This window comes from Mytilus edulis, chromosome 12 (genome assembly GCF_963676685.1).
Source record: "Mytilus edulis chromosome 12, xbMytEdul2.2, whole genome shotgun sequence".
Taxonomy (NCBI): domain Eukaryota; kingdom Metazoa; phylum Mollusca; class Bivalvia; order Mytilida; family Mytilidae; genus Mytilus; species Mytilus edulis.
The window spans coordinates 24,948,708-24,970,976 of record NC_092355.1 but is presented as its reverse complement, the minus strand read 5'-3'; the positions used below and the strand labels follow the sequence as shown (position 1 = coordinate 24,970,976).

Genomic DNA, 22,269 nt, shown 5'->3' with positions numbered 1-22,269 from the left:
CAAATCTACCACCAGAGACAACAAAACAATTGAAAATCATGTTTCAAAAGGTGCAACGTATGATACACGTATTATAAGCGAATTATAAGCGAGTGATGGAACGAATTAAACAAGGTAATAGCATGCTCCGAAACGATGTACACCCTGCTAACATGTTTAACCCCACCACATTATGTTAGTATGTGCCTGTCCCTAGACAAGAGCCTGAAATAAGGTAGTTATCGTTTGTTTTTGTGTTACATATTTGTTTTCCGTTTATTTTTTTGTATATGAAATACGGCCGTTAGTTTTGTTGTTTGAATTGTTTGAAATTGTCATATCTGGGCCTTTTATAGGTGACTACACGGTTTGGGCTATGCTCATTGTTGAAGGCCGTACATTGACCTATAGTTGATAGTTTCTGTGTCATTTTGGTCTATTGTAGGTTGTTGTCTCATTGGCAATCATACCACATCTTTTTTTTTATGCAAGCGCTAACACGGTGATTTCATCCCCTCGAACCAAGATCCATCTTCAAACATACGGACATAAAGCAGTTAAAAGGTAGAACGTATAAAAATCAAATAAGGAACAAATGAGTATCGAACATAGAGTAAAAGGATCGGTTGAGCACAAACACAGATAAATAGGTCATAAAAAGATAATTTTACCTCAACAAATTTAGAACTATTACCAGATATAAGAATATAAACAACAAGAAGTAAGTGTAACAGGATGCTGTTACGAATTCTCCCAAACAAAGCTCCCATAACTCGCAATTCATATGGTCCCATGTTCATTTGATTTGATTTTTTGTCCCATACAAAAATATATATGGCTTACTGGTGGAGATCTCCACCATTTACAAGTATTCAAACAGGAGGGGGTGGTGGTGACCCCAGGGACTTTACCTACATTTCATTTTATTTGTTTTATTGTCCCCTCCAAGAATATATATGGTTTAGGGGTGGGGATGTTGACCGTTTACAAGTTTTCAAACAAGAGGGGGTGGGATGACCGCCTAAGGACTTCCCTATTATCTCATTTTATTTGTTTTATTGTCCCCTACAAGAACATATATAGTTTAGGGGTGGAGATCTGGACCGTTTACAAGATAATAGCACATTCTAAAATTGAACGGGGTGGGGATGACCCCCGGGGATTTCCATTTAATTACATTTGATTTGTTTTATCGTCCTATTCAAGAATATATATGGTTTAGGGGTGGGGATTTGGACCGTTTACATGATAATAGTACATTCTCAAATTGAACGGGGTGGGGGTGACCCCCAGAAACTTTTATTTAATTTCATTTGATTAGTTTTATTGTCCCATACAAGAATATATATGGTTTATGGGTGTGGATCTGGACCGTTTACAAGTTAAAAGCATATTCTCGAATTGAAGAGGGTAGGGATGACCCCCCCAGGGACTCTCCTATATTTCATGTGATTTGTTTTATTGTCCTTTAATCATTTCTGAAGACTGCATGTATCTATCACTTACAGTTTTCAAGTTATATTAATTTGAAAATTTTAGAAAATAAAATCCCATAGGGTTCTATAGTAAACCCCTCCCTTCTTTCTGCCCCCCCCCCCCCCAAATACCCCTTAATAGACCTCAATGCACAAATGAACGATTGATGGCTCACCTAGACATATTAGTCTAACATTTTATGAAACCCTAAGTAAATCTGACAAGTAGTTTTTGAGAAATGCTGCGGACAAGTTCATTTTTAAAGTGGCGAAAGAAGAAGAGAAAGAAGAGGAAGAAGAAGAATAATAAAAAAAAATAAGAACTGAGCAAAAACAATAAGTGTCCAAACTTTGTAGGTAACGAATAGGGAATAGGGAATAGGTAACGAATAGGTAACGAATGGGGAATAGGGAATAGGTAACGAATAGGTAACGAATAGGGAATAGGGAATAGGTAACGAATAGGTAACGAATAGGGAATAGGGAATAGGTAACGAATAGGTAACGAATAGGTAACGAATAGGTAACGAATAGGGAATAGGGAATAGGTAACGAATAGGGAATAGGGAATAGGTAACTAATAGGTAACGAATAGGGAATACGGAATAGGTAACGAATAGGTAACGAATAAGGAATAGGGAATATGTAACGAATAGGGAATAGGGAATAGGTAACCAACTTGACGTCCATAAATAAACACATATATTAAGAAAAAACCAATTTCAATTGTGCTATTTTTTTATTTATTTTTTTATCATTGTAGATTCTGCTCATTATAATGAAAAAGTAACAGTTATTATCACACGTTCATTATAAAGTACTAGTTACTAAATATCACCTTGATCATTATAATGAGCAAGCAACAATGAATATCCTACAATCAATGTCATCGGTTTTTTTTCTGTTTTCTGTTCACTCTAAAGGATCTAAAAAAGAGAGACAAATAGTTATACACATTTCCCCTATCTATTTACGGAGAATTTCTGATATTCAAATATATTATGAATATAAATGTCTTATTCACGACTGTCATATCGGAAGAGAGAATATTTATCTATGTGTAGATTATGAAAGACACGTGTATGTTTGTCTCTTTTGAACTGTTTCACTTTCAAATAGAAATTACAGAGCATGTGTTCATATTCTGCATACACTCATGTGGTTATACCAAGTGCTACTTACCGTTTAGTATTTTTTACAAATTGTTGAAGGTGTTTATCATTACCATAAAACCCGATGACCCAACTTATAGGCTAAAAAAATATCGCAAGCCTAATTCTTACTTTAGTTGTGTTAGTCTATGATGAGACGAATTATGCTTGTTAAGTGATTTACTCAATGTATAATCTTTTTGATATACTTGTAACTACTCAAGGAGGTTTCATTCAAACGGACATGAAACCAAGGGAAGGCACTAAGAAAAAGGGGTAAAAATCTTTTCACTGTATAACTTGTTTAACACCAACCAATTGTTGGACTTTTGAATTGCTTCTCTTGGTATTTGGCATGTTTTTTTTATGGATTTGCCTTTATTGATATTTTTAGAATTTCACTGTAAACATATTTTAACTCTTTAGGTTCAAAACCAAATGCATGTCATGCCTTTAAATACAGTAATGCATATAAATTTAGTATGGTTGAGTAAATTTCGTTAAGGCAACTGAATATACGGACCAACAACATATTTTCCTTCTTTTAGTCGAAATATCACACACCCGTCGATTTTTACTGCAGCGGTTAAATTCAGACCCATTTCATTTTTTTGTAAATAGAGTAACGATGATAAACATGTTAATTACTTTAACAATCACTCAATTCGATTTGTTAAAACTTTAAATGTTATAATTTCAAGAGAAAAAAACGTCAACTTTATTGTACTCATTGAACAATCTTAATGGAATATTTCAAAAAAATAGATTAAAAAAGCGAAACTTTTCACATTTAAAATAAACGTAATTTATTGTTCACTTGTAATAAGCATTGCCCAATAAATGTTTTGAAAACATAGCTGTGTATTTTATCAAAGTTATCTGTTAAATGGGTTAGCTGGGATATTTTACTTATGTACTTAAAACTATCGCAGAGACAATCTTGATAAGTTAGTACGTCTCAGTAAGTAATAAGTTCTTATCATGAAATGTGTATTATTGATATAATGCAAATAATATATGAATTAAACGCGATGTAAGGTATACATCTATGAGACGGCAAATTAAAGAAACGAAACAAAAAGACATCAACATATCAACATAATGTTATCGACCACAGGCAGGGATTAACGAATTATACATGTTATACATGTGATATCAAGCATTTATCTACGATTCATTTTCAAATTGAATTTTAACTTAGTCACAAAATATTTACCGATGAACATAAGCATCTGATGCAGTACAATTGGTGCCAATAATGTTATCAAAGAATAAATATATTTTTTTCTCAACGATTGTAAATGAATATTTTTGTACATATTATCTTGTTTATATATCATTTTGTATCGGCTTATTTTTACCATGACAATTTGGAAGTATTTAACATTTTTAATCGATTGTTCGCTCGATTGTTGTTGATAAATCTCTACAGACATTTATCAAAGTTTCCAATGCAAAATAAATTTAGGAAGAAATGCAAAACATAAAGACATTTTTCCATCAAGTATTATACTTCTTCGGATGGTTGTCGGTTTTTTTTTAAATTTACATCGGAGTTGTTTTTACATTTTTTATACATTGTATTTGAAAAAAAAAAACAAGAAGCATCATGTAATCATATTTCTTTCTCTTTATTAAATGGTAATGGAAACATTGATCCATTGGTTTAAGCTTAACATTCAAAGGAAAATATCTCATGAATATTCATGATGATGACAATAATAAATTAATACTTACTAGCATGTACCAGATTTGAGAGTGATATCATCAATAGCAATGTCACCCCACTCAGCATTAGCAGATCTTTTAGACGCTTCTATGGTGATCTGCAACATAAAATATGTGTTATTGGTATTGAAAAACATTGGCACTAATATTTTTCACTTTCGTGTTTTAAATAAAAACGTTTTGAGATGTATTGTGAATTGTAAATATTTTTTCTTTACATTGAGAAAATAAACCATAATATTTATTTGATTTTCTGTATGGCTGTAATTCATACTTGATCTGGATAAATTTTTGTTTTTGTTTTAAAGAATAAACAATATATACCAATATCTATTACTGAATTTGAGATTTCATGTAACAAGAATCAGTAGACGCAGTGAACATTTTTAGTGGTATCACGAAGATTGAAACATATCATTGAAACATTTCTTAATGTATCGATCAAAAGTCTCTTGATGGATACACAATAGTTACCACTTTATAACTAAATTGTGCTTTATCAAGTTACACAATACTTACCACTTTATAACTAAATTGTGCTTTATCAAGTTGCACAATACTTACCACTTTATAACTAAATTGTGCTTTATCAAGTTACACAATACGTACCATTTTATAACTTAATAATGCTTTATCAAGTTGCAAAATCCTTACAAAGTGATACCTAAATTGTGGTATGTCAAGTATCACAAAACTTAAAACTTAATAAAAAAAAAAGTATGGTATGTCAAGTTTTACAAAACTTACGTCTTAAATACAACAGTGTAGTGTGAAATATCCAGTTACACAATAATTACCATTGATATCTAAAGTGTTGTATGTCAAGTTACACAATACTTACAGTATGATAACTAAAGTGTTGTATATCAAGTTAGGCAATACTTACAGGATGATAACTAAAGTGTTGTATGTCAAGCTACACAATAATTACAAGATGATAACTAAAGAGTGGTATGTCAAGTTACACAAGACTTACCACTTTATAACTAAATTGTGCTTTATCAAGTTGCACAATACTTACCACTTTATAACTAAATTGTGCTTTATCAAGTTACACAATACGTACCACTTTATAACTTAATAGTGCTTTATCAAGTTGCAAAATCCTTACAAAGTGATAACTAAATTGTGGTATGTCAAGTATCACAAAACTTAAAACTTAATAAAAAAAAAAGTATGGTATGTCAAGTTTTACAAAACTTACGTCTTAAATACAACAGTGTAGTGTGAAATATCCAGTTACACAATAATTACCATTGATATCTAAAGTGTTGTATGTCAAGTTACACAATACTTACAGTATGATAACTAAAGTGTTGTATATCAAGTTAGGCAATACTTACAGGATGATAACTAAAGTGTTGTATGTCAAGCTACACAATAATTACAAGATGATAACTAAAGAGTGGTATGTCAAGTTACACAATACTTACAAGATGATAACTAAAGAGTGGTATGTCAAGTTACACAATACTTACAAGATAATAACTAAATAGTGGTATGTCAAGTTACACAATACTTACAGGATGATAACTAAAGAGTGGTATGTCAAGTTACACAATACTTACAAGATAATAACTAAAGAGTGGTATGTCAAGTTACACAATACTTACAAGATAATAACTAAATAGTGGTATGTCAAGTTACACAATACTTACAGGATGATAACTAAAGAGTGGTATATCAAGTTACACAATACTTGCAATATGGTTAATGAATTGTTGAAAGTCTATCATAGCAGTTTTTTTAGTCACGTTAGTAAAAGAATACTTACAACATTAATATAACGAACAGATAAAAGGAAACCATTATGAATGTTCGAAATAGTTCCGTGACGGTGTGTCATTTTAATTTGGCATTCATGTTTGTGATATTTATCCATGTCAATTGGACTGCTTGATATTTGTCTCATTATAAATCATATATAGATACCACTTTTCCGCATTTCCACATAATGGGTGCTTTTTACATTTTGACGTCAGCATGAAGTGCCTTGATAGTAATTTCTGCCAAGGGATGTACTTAGGTGAGGGTTTGTGGAATTTAAAAAATCAAGAATTTAAAATTGATACCTTAATAGTTGTCAAAGGTACCAGGATTATAATTTAGTAAGCCAGACGCGCGTTTCGTCTGCATAAGACTCATCAGTGACGCTCATATCAAAATATTTATAAAGCCAAACAAGTACAAAGTTGAAGAGCATTGAGGATCCAAAATTTCAAAAAATTGTGCCGAATAGCGTTTGTAAAGGAACAAAACAAGCTTAAAATATCGATAGGTCATGGAGCTCCTTTTCGAGATAACTGGTTTTTTTTTTAAATGGCGGTAAAAAGCTAACTTTGATTTTTATCTTATATTAAATTGGTATTAATTGGGTCTCAAATCAATAGAAGAAAATCTAAAATCTGCTTCAATTTAAGCAAATGACCCTTTATGACCTTTTAAGTCTTATATATGAAGATAACTGGGTGTGAAAGTGTAAAATATTTTACATTGTATTGTATGAAAAAAAAACCATGGAGTCTGAACATTTGAAACAAATTCTAAAACCTCACATAAGTACATCCTTAACTCTTATTTTTCATACATTGTTTATAAATGAGTCGTAGTATACATACACTAAGATTACTATATAGTGGGATAGATATGGTAGCAGTTTTCCAAGAGTCAGGATTAGGTTGCTCTTCTGTTTTTTCCCATATGCTACTCAAAGAAGATGTTTTATCTCCTGCAAGTACTCTCAAAGTGCCTAAAGTTTTTCCTTTCATATGGTACTGGAAGGACAGACACCAAGGACAGGCTGGAAAGAATCAGTTAATGATCAATATACTGAAACGACATCAATGAGACATGAAATTTAGATGTGAAGAATGCAATATTATTCACGTGCCTATTTTGTTTGCTTATTCTTTCATCTTAAAGATAATTTCTCATCGGAAGATAGTTTTAAAGTGGCATTAGCTACGAGTTCGATTTGAAATTAAATATATGTTGTGTTCTTTTTTCAGACATTTACCATGTTTACTGAAGCGGAATAATTATGTTGTATTATAATATTGACGTCTGACGTAACTGACGTATAATTGAAAATCAAACTGCAGAAGTTTTTTTTATTAGAATACGAAGTCTATAAAAGGACCAATACAACCAGCTTATTCAATACTAGTAACCTAGAATATGTTTGTTAAATCATGTCAGTACCGAAGTAATTATATGGCCTGCCAAATACCATTTTGATTCATTACATCTTTCAAGAGACTTGAATTGTCAAAATCCGGATATGGTGTACCAGTTTTTTGCACCTCATGTTTGCAGTATACCATTTTTTGCTCAAGTTTATCATGTGTTTATTGTTTTCTGTTGGGTATTAAATTGACAATTAAGAACGTTTCGTTATTCTGGTGATCCGTTTATTTGGCAATCGAAATGGCAGTCAGCAGGGTTTAAGAACATCCGTTGTTCGACCTGCGAGCTGTCAAATGCGTTTTGGTAAAATATACTTTTCCACTTTTCTGGTCTTTTTCAAAATGTTGTCTGTGCTGTATTGAGACCACACTGCCATTTTTTTTACATGCACACGTATAAAAATTGCGATTTTTATCCGACGAAATTATAGGTTTGAACGTTTTAAATACTTATAAATTCATTCACAGAAAACAGCGATTTAATATTGCTAAACAAAATACCAACCTAAAAAATGTTAAACAATTTGTGTTAAACCATTCAAATAAAAAATTTACAAACACATAAACTATAACGTTGCGTAATTTAAACTGATAACCGTAACTGGAATTACGACTATCCCAATATGGCGACGGCAGATATATGTAAAATCTTTACAGTCATTTTTCTCAAATGTAGCAAAATTTTGTCATTAGTTACTCAGCTGCAAGGTTTTACCATACCAGTACATCATACTTTAATCGTAAAGGTGCACTGGAATTGTCTAAACGCTTTGAAAATTGCTGTTAAAAAATTCGGGATGATAATCGTAACTCAATGGCATATTTTTTGTTTGATAATCGTAATTTCTTTACAAGATAATAGTAACTGAAAAATAATAAATGTGTCTTTGAGCATTTCAATGGTATTTTGTGTATTAAAATGCAAATGTTCAGTTAAACGATGACATAACGCAAAATAAAAATATATGTAGAAACTTACAGGTTAATTCTAGGACAAATTTACTTATATATCTCCATTTATAACTGACAACACTATGCCTAACCGTTTAAAAGAGGGACGAAAGATACCAAAGGGACAGTCAAACACATAAATCAAAAATAAACCGACAACGCCTGGCTAAAAATGAAAAAACCAAACAGACAAACATATAATTAATATATACATGTACCTGTTAAAGATATGGAAATGAAGCAGCTGTCGAGTAAGTTATTGTGGTAAGTAGATATTTTAATTTCTTCCAAAGTTTCAAAGTTGTGTGCGCGTTAAAGGGTTCTTTCGGTTTGTTTTGTTGTTTTGTTTTTTTGTTTGGGGGGGGGGGGGCGGGAGGGGAAGTTGGGATTAGCAATATCCCATATCCCAAAAGTGCAATCCTTTCAATTCATTGATCAAAATGAAAGTCCCGTATATCACATTTTAATATGCCATATGTTTTGCCTCTAATATCATGTTTTTTACTAATATTCTGTGCGAAATGAAAAAATGTTTCCAACAATAACTTTATAATTGCATTATCGGATTTAACAGTTGATACTTTTATCGGTGGATATGAGTGTTCATATTGCCCTTTTCCTAATATTTCAATAAAAGTGCATATAGTTTAATTTTTGAGTGAATTGATAATTCCGGTTAAATAGTCGTTCATATTTTTTCCCGTGGATTTAACTTTTTTTCTGTTTTATACTGATATAATATATGATTTTAAAATCTTAATTCAAATGTTTTGATCAAATACCCATGTATGTAAGGACGTTTCGTTAAACAGTGTGGATGAAGCTTGCGGTTCACCCTTCCAATTTTATGATATACTTGTACGTAGCTGTTTTTATTAGAACTATTAATAATATATGTATCAAAAGAAATGTCATAAGAGGTTTGAACGTTTTCGTGATTAATTCATCACCATAATTTCTTACCCATAGTTAAAACACGAACGACTATTTGTAAAGAAGATACTTTTATTCTTGGGTATCAATTTATGATGTTTGACATCAATTTCTTTTATAAAATCATTGAGTATATATCATGTCTATTTAAATTAGTATCAACTTTGTAAACCAGTAACCTCAATATCTTTTACTCCACTCTTACTGACTATAACCTGTTTGAACGGGACTGAATGATGTCCAATACTAACTTATAGAATAGAAATACTAGGTTCATAAGCGGGCGGTAGTGCAGGATAAAATGGATATATTATTTGTGTTATCAACTCTAATATATTGAATCTACAATCTTGTGAGCAACTCTTATTGGTTTTATCAAAAAAGCCTGAATCAGAAACATTCTTCTAAAGTCCGGTGATAACCTTTATACTTTCAGGTAGTCTGTTATTTCGCGAACAGTAAAAGTAAAATGAACAAAATAACTGCGGAAACACAATAACCAGTTATTATGAAAGTCCTACCTTGTAAGTTTGTAGCTTCTGTAGTGAGTACAGCCTTTCCTTGAATTGCAGTACTTGTCTCTATGTACATGTACCATAACCCCTCGGCTGCTGAATTAGGACCAGTGCCAACGGTAGGGGTAAAACCCTAAAGCGACAACAGTTAAAACATAAAAAACAATAACATTAATATTCATTTCTATCCACGTTTATGTACAGAACAACATGTTGAAGGTGAACCTTATAAACTTATAAACTAACAATCCTTGTAAGAGAGGGACGAAAGATACCAGAGGGACGAAAGATACCAGAGGGGCGAAAGATACCAGAATTAAAACTTTGTCAACTAGATTGATCAATACCGCCCGAACTATAAAATTTATAAAAGTACGACGTTGCAGGGCATCGACGACCAATTTTTACAAAAGGGTTTTCCATATACAATTAAGGAATAAAATTGAAAATAAAAATCTATTTCAGGGGTTTAAACCCCTTGTTTTTGAAATTTCAAAACCATGAGCCTATCAATTAACTAATTCACACAACTAACGTGTAAAACAATGTACATGTCTCAATCAATAGACCATGACTAATGAAATTATGTCATATCAGGTTCATAGATACGAAATGTGTAAAGACTTATACAACTGTATACCCAATAAAAGGTATAAAACCACTAATTCAGGCCCAGTCGGAAAGAACATACAAGAAAGTAATACATATTCTAAACAATATATGTCCTACACATAGCTGTATCACTGTCAATAGGTTAAATATTTAAATAGTTTTTCGGTATCAAATGACTTGGGGACTACGGATTACTGTAGAACCCTTGTTGAAAGTTTCTTATGATTATTAAATAAGTATATAAAACTATAATAAGAAGGGACATTGCCCTGTTGTTCAGATAACAAGTACCTGTTTTGTACTATCAAACATCAGGGAACCAGTACACTCTAGTATGCAATTAACGTTATGTTGAATTTTTCTTCACAAGTCAGGATAAGGTATAGTTTTGACATGAAATTACTGCCACTTTATTTGAACTTCAGACAAAGTTGCCATTAATGCTTGAAATTGCATATTTTAACATAGAAGGCAAAGGGGCTATACGTATTGGTTTTAGACCATAATTGAGTAACCGCAGCACGTTTTTCTTATTGTAACAGTTGCTAACTATGTCACAATGACCTTAACCTATGGCCATGTTAACTCAGGATCGATTGTGGTCTATTTTTTTAATTACATCTCGTAAGCTCACAGGTTATGTCTATTTTCAGTCAAGTTAAGTCAACCTCTTGCTTAATAGTAACTAATATTATTGAAATCTTTTATTCTAGATTTGTATGTTCAAACCAGATTCGGTAAAGTGCAACCACTTTTATCGTCATTGAATATGAGTATCCATTTCCAACAGAGTATCCAATTTTCTCTCCATTTACTCGTTTTTTTTTTTTAATCAATTAAAGTTCTGATAGTTGCGTTTTACATAGGTAAACAATCAACCAATCAACCAACCAAAATGAGTTTGGTAACGGCAAAGACAAAATATTGCCATATCTAAATTTCGTTGTTGCCGTTTTGTGCTGCTGAAATAGCATAAAGCAACAAACAACTAAGCAATCAATTTAGATTTTGGGGGGTAGGCATCTAGTTTTTGCATCATTGTACAACCTCCAATTATTTTTTTCTAACGCTTATTTGAGTTGTTAAAGATAGCAAAATACTAATCAAATTGTTTGTTTATTCGAAAGCGTTAACAGTTAGTTTCGAACTTGTGTGTCTAAATATCCATTTGCTATCTCCTTTTCTTTTAAAAACTATACATCATGTAGAAATGGTCGGGAATTGTACGACTTTTTTGTTAAAAGTAGACTTGTTTTTGTTAAAGAACTTACAGATCCCCGAGTGTAATCAAAATCATCCAGACTTTTTTGTCTGAAAATACATTGTACAGTTGTCTCAAATCCACAGCTATAGTTTATTTCTGGTTTAACTGTAAATAATATCAAATTGTATTATGTTTAAGTAGATGGAATCATGTATTAATATGATCAATCAGTGTTAACTGTATATCTATTTCAGGGGTGTCCTTTTGTCTATTTTGATTTATATTTTACTATAACATACGTACAATGTAGCATGTCGAAAAATATAATAAAAATTGTTAGGTTCATATTTGTTGCTTTTAATTTTGCATCTGTCCCAACCAATAAGAATATACAACATGTACAAATTGGAATGATTATCTGTCGATGGTTCTGTGATTCAGGAATCATTTTTGCTAAATTTATTCTACTACTACTATATTTGACGACTCAATTAGCAGTGAACGTTACAGTCAAAACAAATAAACTAGCAGTATGAAGACATCATTAAGGACAAGGTCGCACTATAAACAATCTACCTTAATTGTTTGGTCTTCAACGGGAAAAGTTCAAATCGGATATGTTTTGTATAAATATGTAAATTTTAGATTTAAAATGACGTTGTTGTTGGATGCACTAGTCGCCACTTTCTTTGAAGTAGAATATAAACTGTCTATGAAAGAGGAGGAAAACCCTTTTCTATGAATTGTTTAAAAAACAACTTTTACAGTTCAATATTATTTGCAACATGGCAGCATGGTATTTTATTCAAACACTTGCCTTTGGATTCATCCTCTCCGCAACATGGATTTTTGTTGCAGCATCTGCCCTTTTTAATCCATCCTTGTCCAAACTTTTGTTCACACGTTAGACCTTTTGTTCCACATTTACCATTAGAAGCCAGACATTGTCCAGTGAGTACTGAAGAGAACAGTACATCGATACAATATGATATTATTCGCTCTTGTATATTCAGTGATGGTGTATTACATGTATTAATACTATAGATAAAAGGTCATAAAATGTAAACAATTCCATTATTATAAAAGTGCTAAATATTACCGTCAAATTGCTGGAAATTATTTCGGCAGTTATTCTAGCAAATAGATAGAAATATACCTTCCAAGCTCTATTATATCTAATTTTCAGATCGTACATGGTATTTCACAGAATTGTGAGGGAAACATGGAAAAAAATACATCTAAAAAAGAAGAGTTGGTATGATTCACAATCATATTTCAACATTACCCACGTAAAATATAGGACATAAATAAAAATGTGATGTTATGATATTGTGGTATTTATGATTTCTTGAAAACCACAACTCTCATTTGAATCTCTGCTGCCGGAGTTAAAAGCTGAAATAAGAATGTAAGTATCTACCTACGTGTTCTTAACTTACTACGGTAACACGACACCTTACTTACACGTAACTTACGAGTTAAACTTCCCTTGCCAATTTGTTCGAATTGTTTATTATGTGCATACGTATTCATCTAAACAGGTTGTTTTTGTTATCGGTGAAATGTATTGAATTGAACATCAAATTTAAATTGTTTAATTTCTTCTTAAAAAATCAGTTTACACAAAGTCAGCATTCCCAAAAAGGAGATTCTGGTAATTTTACAACACTCAAACACATTTCTCTAGTGAGTCTTTTGATCATCAACACTTTTCGACTTTGAGTTTTTATTCCTCTTTAAATGTCACCCAAACTCTTTTGTAGACAAATGTTGTAAACAGTTTCTCGGTTGAAAGCAGTATTGTACGCTAATACTATTTTGATTTAACTTTGTTTTATTTGATCGAATAGCGAACAAGCTGTACTAGTTATAAGATACTTACGGCCGCCATTAGTCAAGTAAATTGTGCAGATGATGATTACAATCAAACAACAAACCTTCATCATAATTCTGAAATGAATATTCTTCTATATCATTCTATATTCCAGATAATTGAGAAAGTACAAATTACGGGGCGCCGAATGGGACTCTTGTGGTTTTGTACAAAATTCAATTCTGTCATAACAAAATCATTTTTGTCTTACAAAACTATGTGCTACAGACTTGTTTTGTGAGAACTTCAATTTTGTGATGACAAAATTCATTTGTGTAGACAAAATTAATTTTTGTCATGACAAAATTCATTTTTGTAGACAAAATTCATATTTGTCATGACAAAAGTCAATTTTGTCTAAAAGGTATGCAAATATAAACATATTTGCATACAAAATTGACTTTTGTTACCTGATATGGAAATTAAATCACAAAAGTCAATTGTGTGAGGTAAGATTCAATTTTGTGAGACCAAATTGACTTTTGTGAGACAAAATTGACTTTTGTGAGACAAAATTAACTTTTGTGAGACAAAATTAACTTTTGTGAGACAAAATTGACTTTTGTGAGACAAAATTGATTTTTGTGAGACAAAATTCAATTTTGTTGAGACAAAAGTCAATTTTGTTAATTTTGTTGAGACAAAAGTCAATTCTGTCAATTTTGTTGAGACAAAAATCCATTTTGTTGAGACAAAAATCCATTTTGTTGAGACAAAAGTCAATTTTGTTAATTTTGTTGAGACAAAGGTCAATTTTGTTAATTTTGTTGAGACAAAAGTCAATTTTGTTAATTTTGTTGAGACAAAAGTCAATTTTGTTGAGACAAAAGTCAATTTTGTTGAGACAAAAGTCAATTTTGTTGAGACAAAAGTCAATTTTGTGACGACAAAATTCATTTTTGTGACGACAAAATTCAATTTTGTAACAACAAAATTGACTATTATGAGACAAAATTGACTTTCGTGAGACAAAATTGACTTTCGTGAGACAAAAATCAGTTTTGTTGAGACAAAATTCAATTTTGTCAATTTTGTTGAGACAAAAGTCAATTTTGTCAATTTTGTTGAGACAAAAGTCAATTTTGTCTCACAAAAGTCAATTTTGTCAATTTGGTTGAGACAAAAGTCAATTTTGTCAATTTTGTTGAGACAAAAGTCAATTTTGTCAATTTTGTCTCACAAAAGTCAATTTTGTCAATTTGGTTGAGACAAAAGTCAATTTTGTCAATTTTGTTGAGACAAAAGTCAATTTTGTCAATTTTGTTGAGACAAAATTCAATTTTGTCAATTTTGTTGAGACAAAAGGCAATTTTGTCAATTTTGTCGAGACAAAAGTCAATTTTGTATGCAAATTAGTTCACAGAAACCAAACTAAACTAATTTGAATACAAAATTGACTTTTGTCGCCCAATTTTCAAATTAGGTAACAAAATTCAAGTCTGTGTAACAAAAATGAATTTTGTCATGACAAAAATGAATTTTGTCATGACAAAAGTGACTTTTGTCCGCTGATAGATAATTTTGTATGACAAAATTTTAAATTTGTAGTATGATACAAATTTTGTTAAACTGAACTTATTTTTGTTGAACAAAAGTGACTTTTGTCCGTACAAAATTGAATTTTGAGTACAAAACCACAAGAGTCCCATTCGGCGCCCCGTACAAATGACCAGAAGCAAGCGCAATGCTCTTGAATTCCCTTATGATCTGTTTTTGAAATTCTGAAATTGATATCTGTGTACAGTTTGGTACGTGCTTTGAAGGATATAATCATCTTGTTACTATTGCAATATAGGAATTGTTGTGGGGGGGGGGGGGGAGATAAAACATGTGAATATATCCACTCCGAAACGGTCACTTACGAAACAAGTATGGAAGAAAAACGTTTCGTAGTGGACACTATCACTACCGTGCAGTCGTTTTTTTACTATTTTTTTTCAATTATATTATTTTAAAACAATTAACAAGGGTTAGTTTCATGTCATGTTCATCAACATAGAATAGGGTTGATGTCCACTACAAAACTTTTTGTCCACTTCGAAACTTTTATTGAAAAACGCCCTAATACTGTATCAAGGTTTTTCAAAAACCACGCATATATCAATGTTTATTTGTAATGGTGTATCTGCAGTGGTACAAGTTCGCAATTATTGCAGTTATTCTGGTTAACGTTGGTACCAGTCCACTTTTAGTGGTATAGGTTAACCTAGTACGAGTTTGTATTAGTATGAATGAACTTGCTATCCAGGGAGGAACAATATTCATCGGTTCTTCAGTACGAAAGTAATGAGACACATATCAAAAGAATGTTTACTTCTACGGGGATCAGGGTTGAGGTCTGACTAACCTCCCAAAAGTAAATGTTAATGACCCAAACCTTACGTCCTTGATGTCACTCCATACCAAGTTTGTTATAAAATGACAGGTGATTATAAAACAGGTGGTCAGAAATTCTTTGGCTTTACATTGCTTAAAATGTATATGTTTTCTTTATTATGAGCAAAAAATGAAAATTTGTAAAGGCTCAGAAATAATTTAAAAAATAATTAAAGTAAATTCAATCAACCTAGATTTATTTTTTGCGTCAATACAATATCATTACAAACAAAAAATAACAGTTACAGGTTGCTATTACGAAGTCTACCACATTTTTTACTGATATGCATATGTGACGCCTAGGAGTTTGACCCTGTATGTTTTTCAAATCTTTTTGAAATAACGAACAGGAAATCATATGGTTAAGTGGGTATCTCAACCGTTTACAAATTCTAAAACAGGAGGGGGTTTGGAGACCCGATGTTATTTTGTCCCATTCATCAATATATTATAGTTAAGTGCCGGGATCTCGACCATTTCCAAGTTTTCAAACAGGAGGGAGTGAGGTGACTCAAATGACGACCCCTTTATTTCATTTGATTCATTAGATTGTCCAATACATGAATATATATGGTTAAGAGGTGGGGATATAGACCGTTTTCAAGTTATAAAACAGGACGAGGCTGACCAAAATGACTACCAAATTATTGCATTTGATTTGTTAAATTGTCCCTTACATGAATATATATGGTTTAGGGAGGGGTATTTCGATGTTTTCAAGTCCTCAAACTAATGGGGTTGGGTGACCCCAGGGACTCCATATATAGTTTATTTTATTTCTTATTATGTTCCATACACGAATATATGTGTTTTAGGGGTGGGAATTGCAATAAAAGCAAATTTTCAAATTGAAGGGGGAAGGGATAACCTTAATTGACCCTATTTTTTTTTATTTTTTTAGTGTACTCATCTCATTACCGAAGACTACGTGTGTCTATCACTTACTGTAATAGTCATTTGAAGAAATAAATCCCATAGGGTTCTACAGTTAACCCATGCCATCTTTAGGTCCCTCAAAATACCCCAAAATAGTCCCGAATGCACAAACGAAAGATTGATGGCTCCTCTAGTTAGTAGTACATTTTATGAAACCCTATGTAAATTTAACAAGCGGTCCGAGTTGTTATCTTAGACGGTCCGACTTGTCTCTGGGACGAATTGTTCCCCATTTTTTTTTTAAATCGACCTGAATTGTCAATGTATTGTTAATTCATAAAATTAAGATACGGTCAGAGTTAAACAGAATAATTTTATAAAAGAAAGGAATTAAAATGTGAATGCATTTAATTGAAATCAATTAAATTATCACATTCTACTTAAATTTACAGAATATCCTGATAAATAATACTTTCGTTTAATCGAACTTTATACATTATCATCAGAATCTATTGCACATGTTGCACTTACGATTCGTCTAAGTTAAAATTACCGCCAACTTAGACTACCACATGGAAATTTATTTCTTTTATTATAGAGATTTGGTGTACATGAACAATATTCCAGCGCATTTTGCCATGATTAGGGTAGTATAAACGACTTGTAATTACAGATTGAAGCGTTTCATACAATTGTTTCTTGATCCCTTAGCCAACAGCACAGGGGGTAATTAACTACGTAAGGATTTCTATTGAGCACTATTTTCTTTGTGTAACTTCAAATGTTATGGTCGTCCAACGATCATTTAAGGTTATTTTTGTCATATTTGTTTGGGTTTTCCACAATTGAAAGCATGAAAAAATGTCAAATAAGTTATATTTAACATATTAACCAGCTACATTATAACAATGGCACTTGTTTCAGAATTCGTTAGGAAGAACACAAGTAAAGGATGTTAGAATGTGGCAGCTTATCTGCCTAAAATGAGTTTTAATATTACACAATTATTTTGTTCCTCATCTGCAAAGTCTGGACATAAATTTGTTTTTAAATCTTGTTTAGTTTTTTTTTGTACCCCCTTCTTTATGCTTGTTGACTGCCATTAATTCAGTACAATTCAAACAATTCCCTTGTTCTGGTAATGCTTTTTTTTTCAACATGACATTTTTGTATTTCATAAATTATTCCAACTTCTTTCAGAAAGGAAACAATATTTGGAATTGGAACACTATCAAACGAATCATACATACTATTGACATTGAAATGCTTCCTGCGAATATCAGCAAAGACAATACAGTTATTTAAAACATATTTAATATTATACTTGCAGTTGCAAGGTATACATTGTGGTTCATCTTCATTTTTTTAAAAGATACTCGTGTTAAATATAAAAGAAGTGATATATTAGAAATACCGGGGAATTTCCAGGAAAATTTAAAACTAAAAGTCCCTAATCCAATTGCAAATACATTTAAGATAGAACATATTCATATGAAATATAAATAAGCAAACTCAGAATACATTTTAAATACAAATTACAGCCCTATCTGTGTGAAAGATCAATAATATTGACTGTATCAATTAATTGTACAAGCAATTTTCCTTTTTTTTTTACTCGGACCACTTAACAGAAATAAAATATAAGTAGATTTCACAGTGTGTATGAAAAAACACATAAACCAAAACTGACAATATGTACACTTTATTATGACAATAATATGGCGCGGTATTACAAATCAGAAAACAACTTTCAACTTAGAATTAAGAGAATCAGTGTTCTTTTGATGTACTTCACAATCGCGAAAAACACTTTCTTATTTCATGATTGTTCGTATATAATCGAATATAGGACTTCATCCTCCCTAACTGGCCATCTCTAAAAAAAAATATGGAAATTATATGACGATGATTTTAGAATGATAGTTTAGCTTTGCAACGTCACCACTGTTTCGATGTTCGAAATTACTGTTGTATTAACTCATTTATTGAATTTAACTATTTCAAATCACAAGACCTTTATTATTTAAGAAAATATTTTAAAACTTACCACGATGTGTAATAGAAGACCTGTAGATAGAAAGATTACTTTAAGAGTGAAATGCCTACTGATATATGAAGTTGAATTAAAGAAATCGATGAAACATTCTGCACGGTGTGCATATGTTGCCTTTCGTCCTTAATCAGCTGACTATGCAAATATTTTTTAAACATGTAACATCTTATATCTGCTGTTTATGCCTTTCCCTTAATGATCGATTTTGTAATTGCATCGGCAAATTTAGAATGTCTTTTCAAAATAAAAAGGCAAAATATATCTACACGAAAAAATTAATATACAAAATTACACCTATATGTCAATATTCATAACAATAGTTATCAAAAGTACCAGGATTATAATTTTATACGCCAGACGCGCGTTTCGTCTACATAAGACTCATCAGTGACGCTCAAATCAAAATAGTTAAAAAGCCAAACAAATACAAACAAGTTAACAAGTTTGCTTATTTACATTTCATATGAATATTTTATAAAAGTAGTACTATGAGTACTATAAGTTTCAATGAATATTTCTGATGACATATTCAACAAGATTTCTTTTTTCAGAATGGTAAAAACAAATTTTTAACATTTCAAAATGTTAAAATAACATTATGCAAGAATTTTCGTTATTTGTCTGTAAGGTACCCTCATTACGACCCTCATACACATGACTCATCAGTGGAGCACACATCACCATACGGATGAAAAAAGATGAGTATCACTGATAAACAAATAGTTCTGTCAAATCCTCGATTAATTTAGTAAACGTTCCCGTGAAAATAAAAAAAAGATAAAAAAAAAATTGCATTCATAGAAAAGAGTTGTTAGTTTATTTATAAATATAATAGCATGGTCCAGATAGATGCAGGGGATGTTTTACTAATTGTGTGGTCGATTTTTTTTTAAAGAGAGTGCTTTTTATAATATATAATGATCTGTTTTGAAAATAAACGTGTAAGTAAGTACAAAATTAGGAACATTTACCTTATCTCTTAAAGTAATATCGTGCTTAAGAATTTAAATAGTTTGTCCCGATCTTTATACAGGGTGTTATTCTCTAAATCTATGATCTGTCGTTTAGTATTCATTTAATGTGGTGTCTTTACTTTACGAAAGAGTGTGTTTCTCTGAATATGTAAAATGTTTTTCTTTGTTCATTTAATGTGTCGTCCTTGCATTTATAATCATGATTATGGGTGTGCTTTTTAAATCTGAATCTGTTTTTCTTTGTTTATGTGGGATGTTATCCTTACATTTATAAAGATATGTCCATTCAGATGTAAATCAAATATAATATGGACCTGTTGAGTCGAGCCCTTTTCAACGGATTTTTATTGTTCGTTTATATGTTGTTCTGTTACACAATTCACCCTGGTCAATTAAGGTTTAGACACCTGCAAAAATGTTTAACCCTGTCATATTCTATATATGCCAGTCCCAAGTCAGGAGTCTGTTTTTTAGTTGTTGTAGTTTGTTGCTGTTTCATTGTTATGGACATATATAAGGTCGCCAGTTTCTCGTTTCAATTGTTATACTTTATGGAATAAATTTTGCTTATTGATGAAGGTCGTACTTTTACCTATATTTTTAGTTCCTATGTCATTTGTTTTGTTTTGGAAAGTTGTCCCAATGGCAATTATACCCGCTTAAGTTTGTAGTTATAGCAAAAGTTGCTGGAACATTAATCACTTATGTTATGTTTAACATTTAATATATTAGACATGTTAGAGAAAATTAAATTACATCTATGATACAGACAAGGTGGGGGAAATTGATTTGTGACAGACTCTGCTTTTCTTTGTAATGTAATTGATTATGCAGTTTCTACACTTTATAATTATGCAAATATTACGTCTATAATATTTTATTCAAACCATGTCAACTACCGATTGATTTTAAACATATTATGCTTACGTCTGTGGAATTTTACATGTTACCTTCAAAAAGTACATGCAATATAAATGTACACATGAAAAGTTCCTTGATTCAGGAATTTATCTTTGAAAATAAATAAAGCTGATCGAATTACATGAAAACTTAGATTCGAGTCTTCTGTCACAATCGCTTTTGTCCTTCTATAGGAAACTGTCAGGATTATGTAAATGTTGTCAATGAAAAGAGAAGTCTGCAGGTACCTATTGCACCATCTGATGTACTTGAATAGAATAGCCCTGTATTCCGGTTTCTTTATTTGTGACTTGTGAGTTCGGACCTTTTTATTAAATTTTCCAGTTTAGCCTATGTGAAATTCTTGCAGTCAACACATTCACTAATCAATACAGTATGTTCAATCTATTGATTTACATGTCATGTTTACATTCACTAATCAATACAGTATGTTCAATCTATTGATTTACATGTCATGTTTACAATTACGAAGAATATCTGTCAACTATGGAAATAATTTACATTGCCGGTTTCAAAGTTATCATAATTATTTGCAGCACACCCCAAGTTTTTACTGCAAATTCCTCTTTGTTCTACCGATATTAATTCTTGTCAGATTTCATTTTCCATGCTGCTGACAATTATATGTGAAGTTATCCTTTTTAGTCAGTTCGTTCATTCTGGTACTTGGAAGGTTTGATTTCATAACGTTGAATACGTTTGTAAAGTTTGGTTCATGAGTTCATACAAACACTATCAGTTCTGTATTATCCTATCTTTCTTTAGACATTCGGAGTTATTTATTTACGTTGTTAAGCTTAATAATTACCGTTTAACATGTTTAAGGAGGCTCGAGGGTATACAAATTTAAGAAAAAAATTAAACATTTGTTTTTTCATTACAAATTTTAGTTCTGACTTTATTAGTTGTTACTTTATCATATGGTACAAAAATCATTTAAATAAAACAATTCGTTTTGGCCCATATGACTTTTAAAATGTATATATCATTGAAGAAGCTGAAAATGATCTCCCTTTGGTGCAAAAATGCAATTTTTTGGCATTAAAATTGAAATATCTTTTTTAACTCATCGGTGACCTATATTATCAGATTATTATTATTATTTTCAAATAAGCTAAACTATTGTAAAATTTTAGAGATTTCTGTAATTTAGTTTTTTTTTTTATTTCGATATTACCTCTGTTTTTATTAGTTCAACAGTTTTAAATTCCGGTCCAGCAACGAGTGGTCAAAAAGACCTTTTAATAACTACGTTTCCACAAACGTTGCAATTCATTGATTGACTGCTTTATGGATTTGCTTACTTGGTGGATTTTTTGTAGTTCATAAAAACGACCTTGCTTTTGGTGTAAATAATCTAAATAAGCTTTTTCATGATCTGTAAGCGAGTCATTGTATATGCATGTCATCTTTTTTATATTTCATTTTGTCGCTTTTTCCGGAATTTGTGGCAGTTTTTGTGG

The 22,269-nt window shown here is 31.2% G+C and overlaps 1 protein-coding gene across 1 annotated transcript; it reads right to left on the bottom strand.

Annotated features, from left to right (window-relative positions):
- Nucleotides 1-2,259: 2,259 nt before the first annotated feature.
- Nucleotides 2,260-19,000, bottom strand: LOC139498105 (MAM domain-containing glycosylphosphatidylinositol anchor protein 1-like). Its single transcript, XM_071286441.1, has 8 exons — nucleotides 18,906-19,000; nucleotides 13,616-13,683; nucleotides 12,551-12,691; nucleotides 11,801-11,898; nucleotides 9,924-10,050; nucleotides 6,952-7,133; nucleotides 4,343-4,431; nucleotides 2,260-2,380 (listed from the first exon to the last, which is right to left on the bottom strand). Coding segments are annotated over exons 2-8 (702 nt in total). The 5' UTR covers nucleotides 13,680-13,683; nucleotides 18,906-19,000; the 3' UTR covers nucleotides 2,260-2,379.
- Nucleotides 19,001-22,269: the final 3,269 nt, after the last annotated feature.

Coding starts and splice junctions, on each gene's coding strand:
- LOC139498105 (XM_071286441.1), bottom strand. CDS start 13,679: ATGATGAAGGTTTGTTGTTTGATTGTAATCATCATCTGCACAATTTAC. Junction 11,899..12,550: donor CGGAGAGGATGAATCCAAAG/GCAAGTGTTTGA, acceptor TATTATTTACAG/TTAAACCAGAAATAAACTAT. Junction 4,432..6,951: donor CACTATATAGTAATCTTAGT/GTATGTATACTA, acceptor TTTATGTTGCAG/ATCACCATAGAAGCGTCTAA.